This window comes from Sphaeramia orbicularis, chromosome 15 (genome assembly GCF_902148855.1).
Source record: "Sphaeramia orbicularis chromosome 15, fSphaOr1.1, whole genome shotgun sequence".
NCBI lineage: Eukaryota > Metazoa > Chordata > Actinopteri > Kurtiformes > Apogonidae > Sphaeramia > Sphaeramia orbicularis.
Window position 1 is genome coordinate 18,876,703 of NC_043971.1, and position 16,779 is coordinate 18,893,481.

At 41.8% G+C, this 16,779-nt stretch overlaps 1 protein-coding gene across 3 annotated transcripts in view; it reads right to left on the reverse strand.

Annotated features, from left to right (window-relative positions):
• The window catches only part of slit1a (slit homolog 1a (Drosophila)), a 125,419-nt gene that overhangs the window by 101,332 nt on the left and 7,308 nt on the right, over window positions 1–16,779 (reverse strand). For all 3 annotated transcript variants that reach the window (XM_030155982.1, XM_030155984.1, XM_030155983.1), the window contains exons 2-4: window positions 13,172–13,243; window positions 10,025–10,096; window positions 7,937–8,008 (exon numbers count right to left, since the gene is read on the reverse strand). In XM_030155982.1, the coding sequence (XP_030011842.1) occupies window positions 7,937–8,008; window positions 10,025–10,096; window positions 13,172–13,243 (216 nt within the window). The remainder of the gene's footprint in view (window positions 1–7,936; window positions 8,009–10,024; window positions 10,097–13,171; window positions 13,244–16,779) is intronic.

Below are 16,779 nucleotides of genomic sequence, written 5' to 3' on the forward strand. Positions count from 1 at the left end.
TAACTACCCAGTATGAGTGAACAAATTAATTAAAGTAATACCGCGACAGTGATTTGGCTGAGTCAATAAAATGCAAGAAGGGTGGAATCAGTAAGAAACAACCACAGAGCGGTGTTTATTACGTACACGGTAATTAATTTACAGAGATCCTGTTTCTATTTATTTGGTGTAGTGTGGATAGAGTTTGCTGATTCTTAACAGGTAAGTGTAACATAAGCTGATTTTGTAAGAAATACCAGACAAACTAATTGTAAAAAGATCAACAAAATAATGTGCTTGTGACAATGTGAAATGAATACATTTAATTTGTTAATATAACAGTTGAGATGCAGATAGACTGTTGATTTACTGCTGGTTCATCCAATAAACAGGAGGCGTCCTTGTGAATATAAAAAACCCTCAAAATTTATGTTCCTAAAAGATAGATAATTGTCCATCACCAGGTTTTCGATGTAAGTTGTTAAGTTCTAGTAGTCTGGGCTCACAGGATGCACACTGATGGAACAGCCCTGCCACTGGGCAACAGTTCTAGTTGCCCCATAGCAGGGCAATCATTCTCCTCTCTTTCAGAGCATATTTCGCTACGTGAAAGAACAACAAACTAAATACTGAACATAGCAAGTTTTGATGAAGACATATTTTCATTTAAGGCTCCACCACAAAAAGTCCCCCCAACGCTATTTTTGCAGCTGAACTGTTGCTGCATCCTGTACTTTGCACTGCCTGACACAAGTTATTCATTCAAAGTGATTCATTTTTTCCCTGTTGAGGAATGATAGTGAAGGTTGCCATACCTATTGCCAGTGCTAGCTCAGCGCAAATGAAGTATGGAGATAGGTATGGCTATGCAAGACTAATGTGACAGCAGCTCTGCCGTCTGTGGAGTCTCATGAACAAAAAGCCTGGAGGTGTAGTAGGTTCAAAGACCTAAGAATGGACCTGAACACCACAGACAGAGAGGAGACAGTGGAGAGTTCAGGCACACTTATAGACACAGAACTATAGCCACAGGGAAGAGGAAGGAGTTCAACCTAAGACTGTGCTTCCAGAGGATAAAGGGATGCATCTAAAGCCTATAATTACATACACACACAAAACTAAAAATCCAAAGATTTCTTTCCATCCATTACACCACACTTTTCCCAAGAACTGGATCAGGTCTCTCTTACAAAATATAAGGCTGTTTTTGAACCATTCACATCCTGACTCCATCTATCTCTGTGCGTCTTCCGCTCACTCAGAAAAGGTAAACAGACCAAGTCCAAACCCCACAAAGCATCGGTTTCTACAGTAGCAAATCGGCAGGAGGTGGGCAAAAAATGTGTGCGGTGGCATTTGTGTGATTGCATGTGTGTGTGGAGGCATAATTTGCCCTGCAGTTTGTTTGTTTGTTCTTCTTAAATCTGGGAATCAGAGGCCAAGCACGAGGCCAGAGGGTAGGGCACTGACAATCATTTACTGTACACGTGTGGGTAGCTTCCTGCTTTTTCCTGCTTCGGAGGATGTCGGCAGGGTTTTGATCCCCCCCTCCCCTCCTCGCCAAGGGAGGAGAGGCTGTGTTTGGGTCTGCTTGGGTTACTTCCAACGCTATACTCCAGAGTCTTAAGACCAGACCCTAACAGCTCATAACTAGAGATTACACACAGATACTATGTTCTTCCTGCTAAGCTCCTCACACACGACACTCTCACATGATGATCCAGAGCAGATAGTGTTGATCGAAACCCCAGATCTTCAACCAAGCTGTAACGAGATGGACAGATGCAATGAGTGAGGGAAACACCTATCGCAGGGAGATTGCACTCTATTAGGACTGTGATGAATGGGCTGGATTTCTCATTCTGTCATTCTGATAGCTGCATTCATACTCCATGTTGCTTTTATGCACACACACATGTCCATGAAGCATGTGTTCATACACACACACACAAGCAAGCAGGACAACCCAACTATATGGGTTGTTATTCCTGGCTGGGACTGCAGCATTCCACAAGCCCTTGCTCGGAGTTTTCAAGGAGAGTGTGTATGTGTCTGTGTGTGAGGACATGAGGGCAGCCTTTTCTCCTGTATGTCAGTTTTAATCTGGACCAAGTAAAGTCTGCCGTCACAGAGGCAAACTGTCGGCAGCGGCGCAGTGAGGAGGAGGAGGAGGAGGAGGAGGAGGCCTCCTTCAGCAGTTCTACGAGTGAAATCCCTGTGTGTGTATACTCATGACGGATCTAGACCACACTGTGATGTCTTATTCATGCTGTATCAATTCATAATGACCAGGCCAGTCCCCAGTGTGAGGGTATACATGCACGCACACACACACACAAGGTGGCGCACATGTGTATGATTGGGCAGTCGTTGCAGAATACTGAGTGTGTGTATGTGTGTGCGCGGCTGCCGTTTGCTTGTGCGAATATCTGGAGCATCGGAGCTGGTATGTGAATGTAGAGCAGTGTGTACCAGACACTGGACAGACACACAAAACAGCACTGATGTCCCAGCGCTTTAGTGTGAATATTTAACAAGCCCCAATCCTTCTGTTCAATTATTCATGAGGAAGGACACAAAATCATTAGTAAATATAAACACCACTGTTTTTCTCTGTCTTCTGTCACTTCTCTTTTGCACCTCTGTCTGCTCCTCTCTCTTTTCTTCTACTTTCTTCTTCTGTCGTTCTTTTCCCCTTCTCTTCTTTTCTTTCTCTCTCGCTCCCCTTGTGCTGGGGTTGTGAATATTTCAGATGGCGGAGTGGTTTTTAAATTACCCCCTTTTGGCTTCCGCTCTCCTCACATGGTTTGGTCTGCATTTCTCTCTCACACACGGTCCGACTCGTAAAGAAAACAGCGACAAGCCATAAAAGCCACTTTTACCAGCTGACAAGGACAGGGCCAGGAAGAGGGGCAGGGGCAAGGAGTTAAGGCATGCCCTATATGTTCAGTTAGCTGCCAGGTCAGGTATTTTAAGTTTCTGCAAAACGTCAAACTTTAGCACTGCACCTCAAAGTTAGAGCCCATTCACCCAATAATATACCATTACCTTCCTAAAATAATTGCCTGAGTAATTTTTCTGATTTTTAGAGACACCCCCCCCCCCCCAAAAAAAAAATGTAACCAGGAAATTGAGTATTTGACGGTTTAGACAAAAAAAGTTGCCAATTCAATTATTTTAGGAAGATGACGGTATGTTAACATGTCTATGAACTTCAAACAAACAGTCCTTTTTTCTTGACTTTTTCCACAAAGTCATGAGAACAGTTATGGTTTCAGCGCTCAGGTTTGGAAAGCCCTGTTGTTAAAAGAAAGAAATGTTCCAAATTAGTCTAAATTGACTTATTTCCCTGTTAGTCTTATATAATAATGGAAACAGTGTATTCTGTGGATCATAACAAGACTGGAAAGAGATACTGTTGTTTAATTTTTTCAATTTCCAAGACGTCAGATATGTCAAAACCTGGATACATTGAACAAAATCAGCATCTGTACAACATATAAACTGGTAAATAATATAAAATACGGTTGTTTTCGTCTTTCGGTTGAGTTGTTGCTTTTAGTAGTGGGTTTCTCTGCTGTATGCAGATATTATGCTTTCTCCAAGTCTAAAGTTAGTTATACCCACTAAAGTCAGTGTTTACTCAGTGTCAGACAAACCACAGTGAAGAAATCAGGATGTCTGCCACTGATGGCACAGAAACCACATGATGGAGATGGGTTGCCATGGGGACTGCTGCCAAGTAGGGGCCCAAATGGTCCTCTGAGCGAGGGAGAGAGAGACCTAGCACTTCGAGGCAGGTCATTCATCAGCAGAGACAAAGAAAAGGAAATGACAAGACCAGCTTGGACCATTAACAGCCTGCCAGGCACACATGCATTCACAGACACACACAGCACAGTATTATACAAACACTTTAAAATGGTCACAAGGAAAGAAAAAAACACACACATTAGTCTTCCATACAGTTATACAAAAAAAGTCAAAAGTCGCGGGAGTTAATTTGCTTGCTCTGCAGCTCAGAAAAGACAAAAAGCGAATTCATAAGCCAATCGACAGCAATCTATAACAAATAAAAAGCGAAAATAACCATGCGCTGAATAGCAACAGAGTCAAAAACAAAAAGGGAATATGGTGACAGAGTGACGATTTATGGGTTTAATGATAGAGCACATTATTTATTCTAGATCTCCTTCCCCTAAATAATTCTTTCTTCTCGCACTGAGCTACCGTTCCCTAAGCATCAAGCGATCAACAAACACAAAACACAGCATCCCTCCAACACAAACACAGAACAGGCAGCTCCGCTTCAACACAAAGTTGAAACTGCTCTTTTATCTACAGTCAACGCCATATAAAGAACGTAATCCCGGGTGTATGCCTGCCATCCACACATTAGCACACAGAGATGTAATTATAGTGTTATTCTGTGCCTGTTTGTGTCTAATTAGTGTTATTTACATTTTCTCTTTTTTCTCTCTCTTGCGAGTGCACATGGGCCTTTGTGTATATGTGTGTCACTCAGCCACTGTTATGGGTTTGTGTATATCGGGATACCCGTCGTCAAGCATTAACGCTAAAATGACAGATGAAAAAAGGACCTTAAGGAAAGACGAGGCACGCCCCCTTTCCGATCTCCGCCAGGGTTTCCTTGGCTCCCCTGTAGTTCAGGTAGAGCCACACCTTTCCCCCCTCCGCCTTTTTTCACATACCTCCCGGGGAGCTACACAAGGGAAAACCTCTTCTAACCGTCCCCTCACCCCATCACATAGCACCACACGTTAGTCATTAATGAAAGCAACACCCCTTCAAACAAGCCTGTGTTGTTGCTGGTATTTGTTTGTGGCAGAAACAAGCAACACAGTAATCAAAAACTGCATAATACCCCTTTTCCTCCCCCAACCCCCCAACCCCCCCTCCTTATCCTGAGCCCAGAGCAGATGCTATTTTTCGGGGCCAGCTATCAGGCTAACTGTGTGTAGTCCTCCAACTTATTCACCTATCGCTACTTTTCTCTATCCTGCGGTCCTTCCTTCCTACATGCTCTCCCACTGTGAAAAGACACTAATTACAGACACGGATGAGTAGATTACAGATCTGAACTGCAGTGGAAGTAGGATGAGGAGAAGTCAGGGGAGGTGGGCTGGGGGCAACAGGTCGTTAACAGTGATGAATGCAACTCTATTTTCACTGTTATTGTTCACTGATGTTGCGCGCCTTGCCTCTCACCTCTGCGACGCCGTTCCCATGCCTTCTTGTCGGTGCCATCCATCACAGGCAGCTTTAACTAACTCTAACTATCTCTAATCATCTCTAATCAATTCCAATTATCTCTCCTCTGCCCCTCATGCATCAGTGTCTCTGGTATCTCTCAGGCAAAGAAAGAGACAGAGGAAAGGGGTGTAGATAAAGACGTAGGCTTTCAAAACACAAAGCAGAGCACCGATTGAGCGAGTGCTTTTTTTTTTCATGGAGAAGTACAATAAAAAACACTCATTGTGCTCAAACATAAACTATACACATCAGTCAAATTAATAGGAATGTGCTTTTCTCAACCGGTTTATGTTTGAGCTGTGGTAGCTATCGCAAATAAGAAAAGATCTAAAAATAAAAACACTTGCATTAATTCTCCATCTCCTTTGCTTTTATGGTGAATCCTCATTAGGTTAATGACTCCATGGAAATCAAGTGCGAAAAAACTCACCACAAAACTCAAATCCTCTACTTATTTACCCAGCAGCCTTTTATTAACCCGGCTTGCTTTTCCTCAAAATTTTAATGAGAGCAAAGATCTCATCTGCTCTCCCTCCCACCTCTATCCCCAACGTCCTTGTTTCTGTTTGTCCTCTCAGCAGGATATCTAAAACAAATAGCCACTTTGTTATACAAGCTTTTCCTCGAGCCCAGAATGAGCAAAGAGGAGAAAAAGAGGGGAGTACGGGAGACGGAGAGGATGACTGTAAAAAGTGTAGAAAAAGGGGAGGGGGGCAATTAATCCTCCGTCCGAGAGAAGAGAAACCATCTGGGTTACTGCTCCACCTGAGGGCAGCGGGCTTTCACATTAACCTCTCTTGTTAGGATCATAAAGGCAGACCCTAACAAGCCCCGGTGTGCACTTTGAGCGAACGACACACACATCAACTCTCTGTGATTGCATATGAAATACATATGCGAGCATAGATTCTTTTTCTCACTGTCTCTCACTACGTCTTCCTCAGACGAACACACATGAAATAGCAGTGAAAGTCGTCCTTTGGGAGCTGAGAACCTTTTAAGTCCATTAAAAGCTGCTGGCGGGAGCGAGACGGGGCTGTAACCTAACCGCATCAGACTGGAACCAGAACCCACCGTGTGGCCCAGACACACTGCTCAGGAGTTAAGAAACACATTAAGAAAAACCTTTGTCTCCTACTGCTGTTCCTGAACCCAGTACTACTAGACCAAATTTTAACAAGCACTAGAGGTCTTTCATAAAATAGGAACTGTCAGTCAACCACAGGCACCATACAGATTGCATTATTTTCAATTTTCATTGTGGTACTGTTTTGTACATTTGTTTTACCACTAAAGAATGTGCAGCACTTCCACACCTGAAATGCTTCAAGGTCCATTATGGTTCTCTTTTATCCAGCCAAGGATAAAGAACAAATGAGTGTATACACAGACACATAGCGAATCGATTAAGCAATGTTAAACAAAGTTTCATTCTCCAGAACGTGGCAGAAAAGCCAGTGCTAGGTTTAGAATAATGAGCGTGAAGTTAGATTGGATGAAACAGGGGAGCTGTGTTAGCACAATCCTCTGGCTGTTGGCAGAGCCCACTGCTCCAGATGGACTAATCATGCTTGTTCAAGGCCATCCGCTGGTCTGGAAGGCCTCGGTCTGCTCTGTGTCTGTTCTAGCTAGACAGACACCTCAGCGCTGCTCAGTGTTAGCAATCCACAAGAAGGCCAGCTTTGCCCCAAAGGATGAGGCTTTGCCCCAAAGTGCTCCAGATTGGCTTTGGCATTATGATAGATGACATGGGGAGATAGTTGCGAGAAGTGACAGATAGATTCAAGATGGTGTTAAACATCAAGGTCGAGACAGACAGATGGAAGGCTGGGGCAGGATCATAGGTTAGTAGTACCACTATAAGTATTGAAGGCAGAGAAATTATTTTTCCATGTCCCACTGTTTCATTATTCCCAGATGCTCCAGGTAATCTGAACTGAAATGATGAGAGCTGAAAAGATCAGCTAGCAAAAAGGACACTGATTATCCTAAATAAAAGAAAAAAAAACCCTAAGCCTTTTGCAGACGGGAATAAAATTTAACATTACTGTGGGACTGTCTCGCTGCATGGGGCGCATAACTGTAAGGACATGTGGGTGTATGGCAGTATGCAGTTGGCCTTACAAATGGAAACTGAATGAAAACTTTGACGACACATTTCATTCATACGATGGAGGTATACGAGTCCACTGGCAGGTTGAGCTTGAGGGACTTCTCCAGTGACATAAAATGATCTCATTAAGTAACACAGACATCCTTTTCTCTGGAACAGAGTTTAAAGTCTTATGTGTCCCTACACCAGTGCATTCTTTCATAGGTGGAGGACCACAAGAAGCTGGAAATGACTTGGCGTAAAGGCCCAACGATGTGCAAGGAACTCAAATTATTTTTCATCAGGATTACTTTGTGTCACACACAGGAAGTACGGTGGGAATCACAAGATACACAGACTTCTCTTTGTAATGAAACCTTATGAAATTCCCTCCAGTGCAATTCATTGTTCAGTAATTGTGTTTACGTTGCACTAAACCAAATCCAGCCATTATTACACTTATTGAAACCATACTGTGCAGCGTGTAAGATCTCATAACAACATTTAGTGACAAAATTAGACAAAAAAAAGCAAAAAAGACGTGAGTGTGTGCTTTTTTGAAATGAAAAATAAATAAGTGATTGTACTTACAGTCGAGACAGGGCAGGGTTCTTCTGAAAGAGCAGCTCAGGAAGCTGCTGCAGTTGATTACGGTTCAGCCGCCTGCAGCAGGGAAAACATATGATCAACCAGTGATTTTGTGTGTGTGTCTATGCATGCGTGCCCTTGAGTGTGTAGGCTGTGAATAATTTCTGCTAGCTGCCGTAGAATAGGCTTAGCCACAGGCTATTGTGTTTCAGTGGTGCTCTGAATGTCACATAAATATCCAACTGAAAGTTCAGGGGAATTAAACTGCTAGTCGGAGACAGCGTCGTAAATTATCTCTGCACAGTTAAATTACAATGCTTCACTGAGGTGAATTCACTGCTTTTCTGACTTTCCCAGAGAAACAGAATAGCAACATTCCCTTTTAAACAAGTGAATTACAGCTGAACATGAACAGATTTTATCTATAAACTATCAAAACAAGATGTTTCTAAAGAAAAATAGATGAAATGGATGAGACTATTTGAGGCCAATGAAGCACTGACAGGAATGGTGGTTGGCAACAGACTCCATGTCAAACAACTAACGTCCAAGACTGGCAGGCTTTATGCAAATACAACAATTAAGTCAATGAGGAACAGACTGTTGCTGATCTGTTGGAAACCACAACTCTCTTCTCTCTGAATGGCCTGTTGGAGGCTCATGGTAGTGAAAGCTGAGGCTGGGGCAAAGGAAGGTTGTGAATCTGAAAGCGAGGCTACTGCCCTGCCTTCAGACACATTCAGACAGATGTTGGGATCTGTGCCACTCACTGTATACACTGAGAAGAACACTTGGCCAGCTGAGGTGGAGATTTAGTGCATAATGGGCATTAATGGTCTGCTGCCGCGCCGTTCACACTAAACTGTACCTGCTGGTGGGTTAGTGGCTTTTAAACATTAGAGAAACGAGCCGCTTAATTTCCACATTGGTCTGGCACAAGGATATGTCTGCCCAATGTTTGGGATCTGCTGAAAATGGAGGAGGAGGAGGGAAGGCGAGCAGTGCATGGCCTCGAGTTTGGTAATGTAAATTGTTAATGTGGGTTTCAGATCAGGGGAAAGTCTTTTATAAGTTAACCACTGTGTATGCATGACGGCATGTGTCCATAAAGTCATCTGCTCTGCAGGTTTCCATGCGGGTAGCACTATTGATTTGCTAATGAGCTGGGTGAGGTGTGGTTGACTGTGTTTGTCTATGTGTTTTCCCACGTGGTTTACAAGGTATCGAGGAGTCCTGGTGCTGTCCAGATGAGCCAGGGTCTGCGGTGGGGGAGGCCTCTTAAGCCCACATATCCCACTGAGGGCATTCCTGTCAGGCAGAGGTAATAAAAAAAATACTCCCAGCCCACGCTATACCCTCTCCTCACCATCCAACCACAATGGAATGACAGGGAAGCGCTTTATACTGAAATCCCCATTTATGTTCAGTTCCTCCTGTTAGTCGCGTTAAATTTAACCCATTGAAGAAATAAAAGAGAGGTGGTGTTCATGGGAAGTTTTAAAACAAAGAATTTAAAATGTGTTATTTCTATTCTGCCTACTATATCTACAGTGTTAAGGAGTGAAAGAAATTGAATTGCAATGTTACTTTGCTTTGTGTTGTATTTCAGTGGCCCATATACAATGAGCAATATACACTGTACGCTATTTCTCTGCATTTATTTTATATTGTACATATTGTGATTATTGTATGCCTTTGTTTTTGCACCAACATGGAAGAGTACTGCAACTTTTTTTTTTTTGTACTATTGCGCAAAGTATGCCTGTGTAATGACAATAAAGATTTATCTTTATCTCTTATCTTGTATTTCCGTATAATGCGAGTTATATTTGAGTGTAATAATCTTACTGGGATGTCCATGTAAATCTAAATATAAGTCAAATGAGGTTGTTTTTAAACTTTGACAGAAATCCCTGTTGAGTACTGTTAAGTTGGGAGAATAATTAGAAACTAATCAAATGTGGCAAGTCATGGAAATTGTTGTATTACATAACATTATGAGATGACAGTAAACTAATAACCTACTGTTTTATTATATTTCAAAAGTAAACTTCCAAACACTGTCTGCAGACAACACCGGGAGGTACTCACAGTCTTTCCAGCTCCTTCATGTCATCAAAAGCCCCACGCTCAATCACAGTAATCTGATTCTCCATCAGCTGCCTGCAGAGAGAGGAAAGTAAAGATATAGACAGAGAGCCTTAGAAACTGTGTGACACACTGAGGCTTTGACTTTTTTACGAGTCCATAGACGGTCACTTTGGCTTGAACAAAGTAACAGGGGCTGCGAGGTTTTAGTGGTGAACCTTCATGCAGTGAGTGTATTCAAGCTTGGTGCAGTATATTCAACACCTCTCTCTCTCTCTCTCTCTCTCTCTCTCTCTCTCTCTCTCTCTCTCACACTCACACACACACAGACCGAGGGCAGCGCTATGGACTGAGGGCACAGTGTGGAATCTTGGCAAAAGAAGCCAGAATAGCAGCCAGGAAAGTTTTCCAAGGTGGATCAGAAAGTGTGGGTCCGGGCTCTGGTGTGGTCCTGTGGGTGTAGTGGCTGGGCGGATACAAGACGAAAGGTAAGGGGATCAGAGTGTGCGAGAGGGGAAACTGAGGTGGTCTGCAGGTTTTTTACAATCGGCAGAATTACGGAAAGCAGGCTGTGTGTGTATCTGTGCCTGCTGGATGGCATAGTTGGATAGTATCAGAGTTGCAGGCAGCACATCAAGGCTATTATTTATATACAAACAAACACGAATGCACACACACGTACAGTGCATGCACACAAACATGCATACAAGCAGGAACACATCCTTTCCTCACTTATACTGCCAAAGCTAACGTACAAAAAAGAAGCTTGGATGGTTTTGGAAGTGTTACAATAACACAAGGTCAGGAAGGAGAGAAAAGCGTCCAGCGGATTTAGAAGCAACAAGAGCTTTCCTTCATTACGTATACAACTGTTCTGTGTTGAAGGCAACCTCTCATGTCTCCTGTGAGGCCACGCCACGCTGCAACTCAGCAGTCTGGGCTTGCTCTCCATCAAATATAAATGCTAATCACTGTGCGCACTCCATAAACATAGAAAGAAAAGTGCAATTCACCTCCGATCTCTTTCTCATGAATTTAGATGAAAGTTACAAAAAAAAAATCATGATGACTACTTTTGAATAGAGAAAACTTTTTGTGTCTTTACTGATACTATGAAGGCATGTGGACTTCAATTCCTCTGATCTTTTTCCTGATTGTTCCTCTATTGTTCTATTTCCTCTTTTTCTCTATCTCTCTCCAACACTAACACACACTGCAAAGTCAGACGAGCCGATTACCCAGCACCAGACGAAAGGAGGTAAATCAGCTGTGTTGATTTTAGACAGACAGGTTACATGACAGCTGACTGTAAAGATAAACTTCTGTTTCTGTTTGGCTCCTTCTGAGGGTTGCCCCGGGGTCAGCGGGGTCAGAGGTCAACATGCTGTCAGTCTTAATGCTGCAGCCTTACAGAGGTCACACCCTAATTGAAATAGACAGATATATTGTTTATTCTTTTTCTTCCTCTTTGACATGTCTGGCCACAGTAGTCATACAACATGTAAATATTTAGCTAATATTTCAGAAAGCAAGCTGTGTGCATTTTGTCTACCTATTGCTTATAATATTTTATTATGTTTATTTACTTTTATTAATATCAAATTAAACTTTTCATCAGTATTTTTTAATGTCATTGAAAATTTACCATTTGTTTGGTTTCATTGTTTTCTTCCCACTGTTACTTATTATCCCATAAAGACCCATTTTTCCCCTCCATTTAATCTTTCTTATATGATTTATCACCATTTATTGTAATATCATCCTCTGTATGTTGCAAATATTCCGTGAAGATCAAGTATTTTCTTATGTCAAATTTACTGATCTTGTAGATGTTCATAAAAGCTTAGATTAAAGTTGAAGGTTATTACGTCTGAAACAGAGAAAACTGAAGAAAAACTGACTTTTTTTAGCAAATATATCGATAACTGAAAAGAAAACAAGTGTCTCCATTCACTGTCATTGATCCAACGCCATGGGTTTACTGGTGAATCAATGTTGTAGAAGATGACGGTGTTTCCATGGTAACTATGGAGCCTCTGACGTCCAAATGGGTCACATCTGATGACCGTGAAAAGAACAAATGGCATTTTACACCAGTTATTTACATGTATTGAAAGGATTAGTAGATCAACAGTGAGTAAACAGTTTTGATCAGTAGATGCTTTTGGTCAAAGGTGGCTGTTTGGGTCTTTATGGGTTATTAATACATTGCTATTATTATTATTATTATTATTATTATTTATTTACTTATTTATTTATTTAAAAATCATTATTAATTAATTAATTTTTAAAAAAAAATAATGTGTGAGGTATGGGTCGCATACCAGTGGCTTTAAAGTAAGGAAGTTCTGTCTTCAGTAGCCCTGCAAGAACTTGTTTCCTTTTTACTCACTTGTGACAAGCTGGTGACATGAAGGCATTTAACCCCCATGTGGGTCTAGTAGGTGGACGCGAGGGGACAAGGAGCGGTGGGAACATGTAAAGTGGGGTTTAGAAAAGAAGGGAAGGACAGGGGGATGGGTGAGTAACGAAGAGGCTAGAAAATAGTCGGGCTTTGCAGGGTAGTAGGAATTATGTGCAGCTCGTGTTACATTTAAAACATGTTCAGCCCTACATAGCTTCCCCTTCGGCAGTGTTTTTAACACCTATGGCAGTGCTTGCAAGTGCACATGCACATAAATAGACACTTTTACAACTGCTTTATTACCTGAAGTCAGAAGTGCTGTTTAATTTCAACACAGAGGGAGTCAATGACTTCACCTGAATGTGTTAACTGTGCTGAGAGCCTATTAAGGACTGGCGCTTGTGTACACATTACATGTTGATGTGTGGGAACATAGGGTAAGTGAGTGTGTGCATGTGTGTCTAAGAGACAATAAGTGCTACTACAACAGAGCAAATACAGAAAGAGAGAGGTACATTACATCACAAGTAGCAGTAGCTTAATGTACTGTGGAATAGGACTCTCCACAGAGGCTCCACTTCACTGAGTCTATGCTAATATGAATATTTCTGGCAAGTCTGTGCAATTTGTGAGTTGTGAGTAATTTAGATACACCACATGTATGCATGAATGAATATCAAATGAATACCTACATGCACCACAGAGACACATACAAACATTCCATCAATGTAAGGGTGAGTACTTACAGAACTCTGAGGTACTTGAGTCCAGCAAAGTCACTCTTGGTGATGCGTGTGAGATTATTCCCATTCAGCTCCCTGCAAAGAAAGACACGCAAACATGTATGAATAATTTATCTGTATGCTCCCTCTGGACCTGTTCAGCCTGAAGACTAAAAGAGCAGACGGTGACAAAGAGGCATCTTTGTCTACTGATACCCAAGTAAAATCTTATCTGGAGGTATGCAACACACACAAGCACATTCCGCACATACACACTCTCACACTAGCCCAACTCCATCATTTTTATTCAGTCCTGCTCTTTGGTTTTGGATTTCAGTATAATTAGATCATTTGTTTTATTTTCATGAGGATTTGACTAGATTAATTTAGTTTTTTATTTCATTTTCACTGGGTCGTTTTTCACATATTTGGATGAAAATCTTTGATGAAAAGCCAAAACTAGTAGAATAAAAGAATGCATGACACTAAATACAATTGGATATCACATACAGTAAAGTCATTTTCTACTCAATGGCTCACTGATATTGAAGCGAAATGAAAATGTTTATTTTATTTGCAATTTTACTAAATGTATGATTAATTTTGGTGTTTTTGAGAACTGCCATTCCTACTCTTATCTCAATAAAACTGTTTTTGTTACCACTCGAGTTTTAGTTTGAGTCTGTAATAACCCTGACCCCTAACTGCGGCTTTTATGAACTGTAAAAGGCTTTGGATGTGAATTTGCATGTTTAATGTAACAGAGATCACTGTATTTGAAAGCCTGAGTAAAAGAAAAGGTTTTCACAAATTCCACAGGGAGATATTAAACATTCTATTAAAATAAAAGCCACATTTGAGCTGCCTGTTTGTCTTTCTATTCCAGCCCTCACCCACTACGATCCACAACCCCCACCTCACCCACCCCCTTCTCTCTGTCTGCCACGTCCTTCCACTGTTCGTGTGGATTAGCAGGAGCCAGCGAAGGGGATTTGGGTAGGGCCACAAGGCCAGAAAGCTAAGTGCTGTGTATATAATGAGAGCAGACTCCCTGCTGAGAGCTGGCCATCGCTTCAAAACAAGGCGGAGACAAAAGGCCGAAAAAGAGAAGTTCTGACCACTGTCTTTCGGCTGATCAGGCGATTACTAACCATAACAGCAGCTCTTGACTGATTGATGTGTAGGTAAGCTGTGCTGACAGAGGAAAGGTTTGTATTTTTCCATTTTGCTGCAGACTTTGGTAGACTTTATTCCAGTAGCAGATTGTATTCTCATGACAAAAGGAGAAGACAGCAGGAAACGTGTGCAAACCATACAAACAATCCAGCTCTGAAAGAAATCAAAATATGCAGTGCTTCACTTTGCTACTGCACTTTCTAAGCATTATGGGTCCACCCTACCCTGACCCCCCTCCGCCCCCAACCCCCTGCCCCAAAGCACAGCCAAGTCACTCTCTCCTTCTCTCGTCTAATAACTACTCCAGGGACTGTAGCGCTATGCAGTACGAAAGAGAACAGTCATTATAGACAGATGGTGTGTGTGTGTCCATGTGAGTGTATGTGTGCGTGTATACACAGGTGCATCGACAGGCCAAACGACAGGGCCACGGGAAATAAATAATGGACTGGGCTTCATTAGCCTGGGCTCCGATACACACACATGTGGTGCTCATTACAGGTGCTTACGCAGATAGGCACACACATCCACCCACACACACACTTCTGGATTGTGAATGTCTTATCTTCAGGGTGGTCACTGTTGATGACACCCAGAGGATGTTAAAAACAAGAGATAGAGGAGGGGAAAAAGGGGAGAGATAGTTAAAGAGGGGAAGAAGGGGGAATCTGTGGAAAAATGACACACATAAACAAGTAAAACCACACTTTACTCCTTCAGAAAAGAGGTCCTGCTTTAACCTGTAATAATACACATGCCAGACTTGTGTGTGTACTCCGGAGTTGACTAATGAAAGTAGTTTTCCGACATCACAGCTTGTGCTTTGTTCGTTGAGTGAGTGGACTAATTTACTGTTGCTGGATCTTTCTTACACTTGTTCTTTGCACTAAAATGCAAAACTCCTCAGTAGTCCTGCCAAAGTGATACCTGTTAAGCCAGTGGTTCCCAAACTTTTTTGGCTCGTGACCCCATTTTAACATCACAAATTTCTGGTGACCCCAGACATTCAAAACGGAGACTTTTTTTTTTTTTTTTTGGCTAAAATTAATTTGTTTTTGATCATGTAATAGTTTGCTACTAAGTTGCAAAGTAACGTTAATTTTAGACAACATTTAGTCTATATAATGTATGTTATTATGGACGGAGGCAGAAAAGCCAGGTTGAGATTACTGCACAAAGTGAGGATATGTACAGTCAATCCAGCTTGTATTTGCAAGGCTGTGAATTAATACTGAACCAACAATAACTCAAACTATGAATTATGAAAGAGCTGCCGCATCTGAAACTGACCACAATGAACATTTGACAGATAAACAGTACCACAGTGCTTCAGTTTCAGCTTCAGAGTTTGTCATGTCTTTTATGTGTTGTGGTTATCTCTGTCAACTCACCACATATTTTTTATTAGTAATTTTTTTTTTTTTTTAAATCAATTACTAGAAATTTAAGGCGACCCCACGTGGGGTCCTGACCCCACGTGGGGTCCTGACCCCAAGGTTGAAAAACACTGTGTTAAGCATTTTGCAAAAGGTGCAATGTTGCCATTCAGAATTGAACTGGAATTGCTTCAATTCTTGAGGTTTGACCCCTCTGTTGACCAAAAGGCTGATTCTGTGTCTGGAGTAACATACTAAACCACTGCCTCTATCTGTGAGGATCCTCCAGTTCTATGGTTGGCAGAATGTAGCTGCATTTTCCATCAGCTTATGATGAGGAAGACTAAATGGCATCGTAATTGACACTGTTCAGCAGAGTAAAACTAGATGAACCTACACTATTTAAAGACATTGGAGAAAATAGAGTCTAGACATGTATTGTTTCTTAGAGTCTGGAGACTGTGATGCTTCATGTCTAAATAATCTTTATTATGACAGTGTTATGTTGCGTCAACTATCTCAAAGTAAAATCTGCTATTTATTAGACTGAATATCAGTCACTGGCATTCTCTTTGTTTTACAATCAAAGGAAGCTATGCAATGGCTTTTGGCACGGCAGCAAAGGCACATTTACTTCTTTCAAGCACAGATGTTTTGTTGTACTGACTTTGCCCGGGTTTTCACATTACTGTACTGCAGTATTACTTTAGAGGCTGAAAATTATTAGGTATCATTCCCAGTTCCTACAGCGAAGATTTCCACCTCCAACTGCTTTAGTCAAATCCATTCCATCCACTGGAAACTCTGCGAGGATTCCCAGTGCTGACACACTTCCTACAGAGCAAGTGGATTTATCACATCACTATCTAATCCTTTTTCATCTTCCGTCCAGTTGATTGATGCTTGTGAGCACTTCCTAAAGCACCTTCCCTTGGGTGGACCCACGGCCCGCCATGCTCCACCTCTCCACATCTCTATAATTCAAAGGACTCACAGCCCTGCTACAATGCTGAAAAACTCATTATGTTTATTTCTGCCAGCTGCTGGGGTCCCTCTGCCGAAGGGGACCTGGTTTGAATT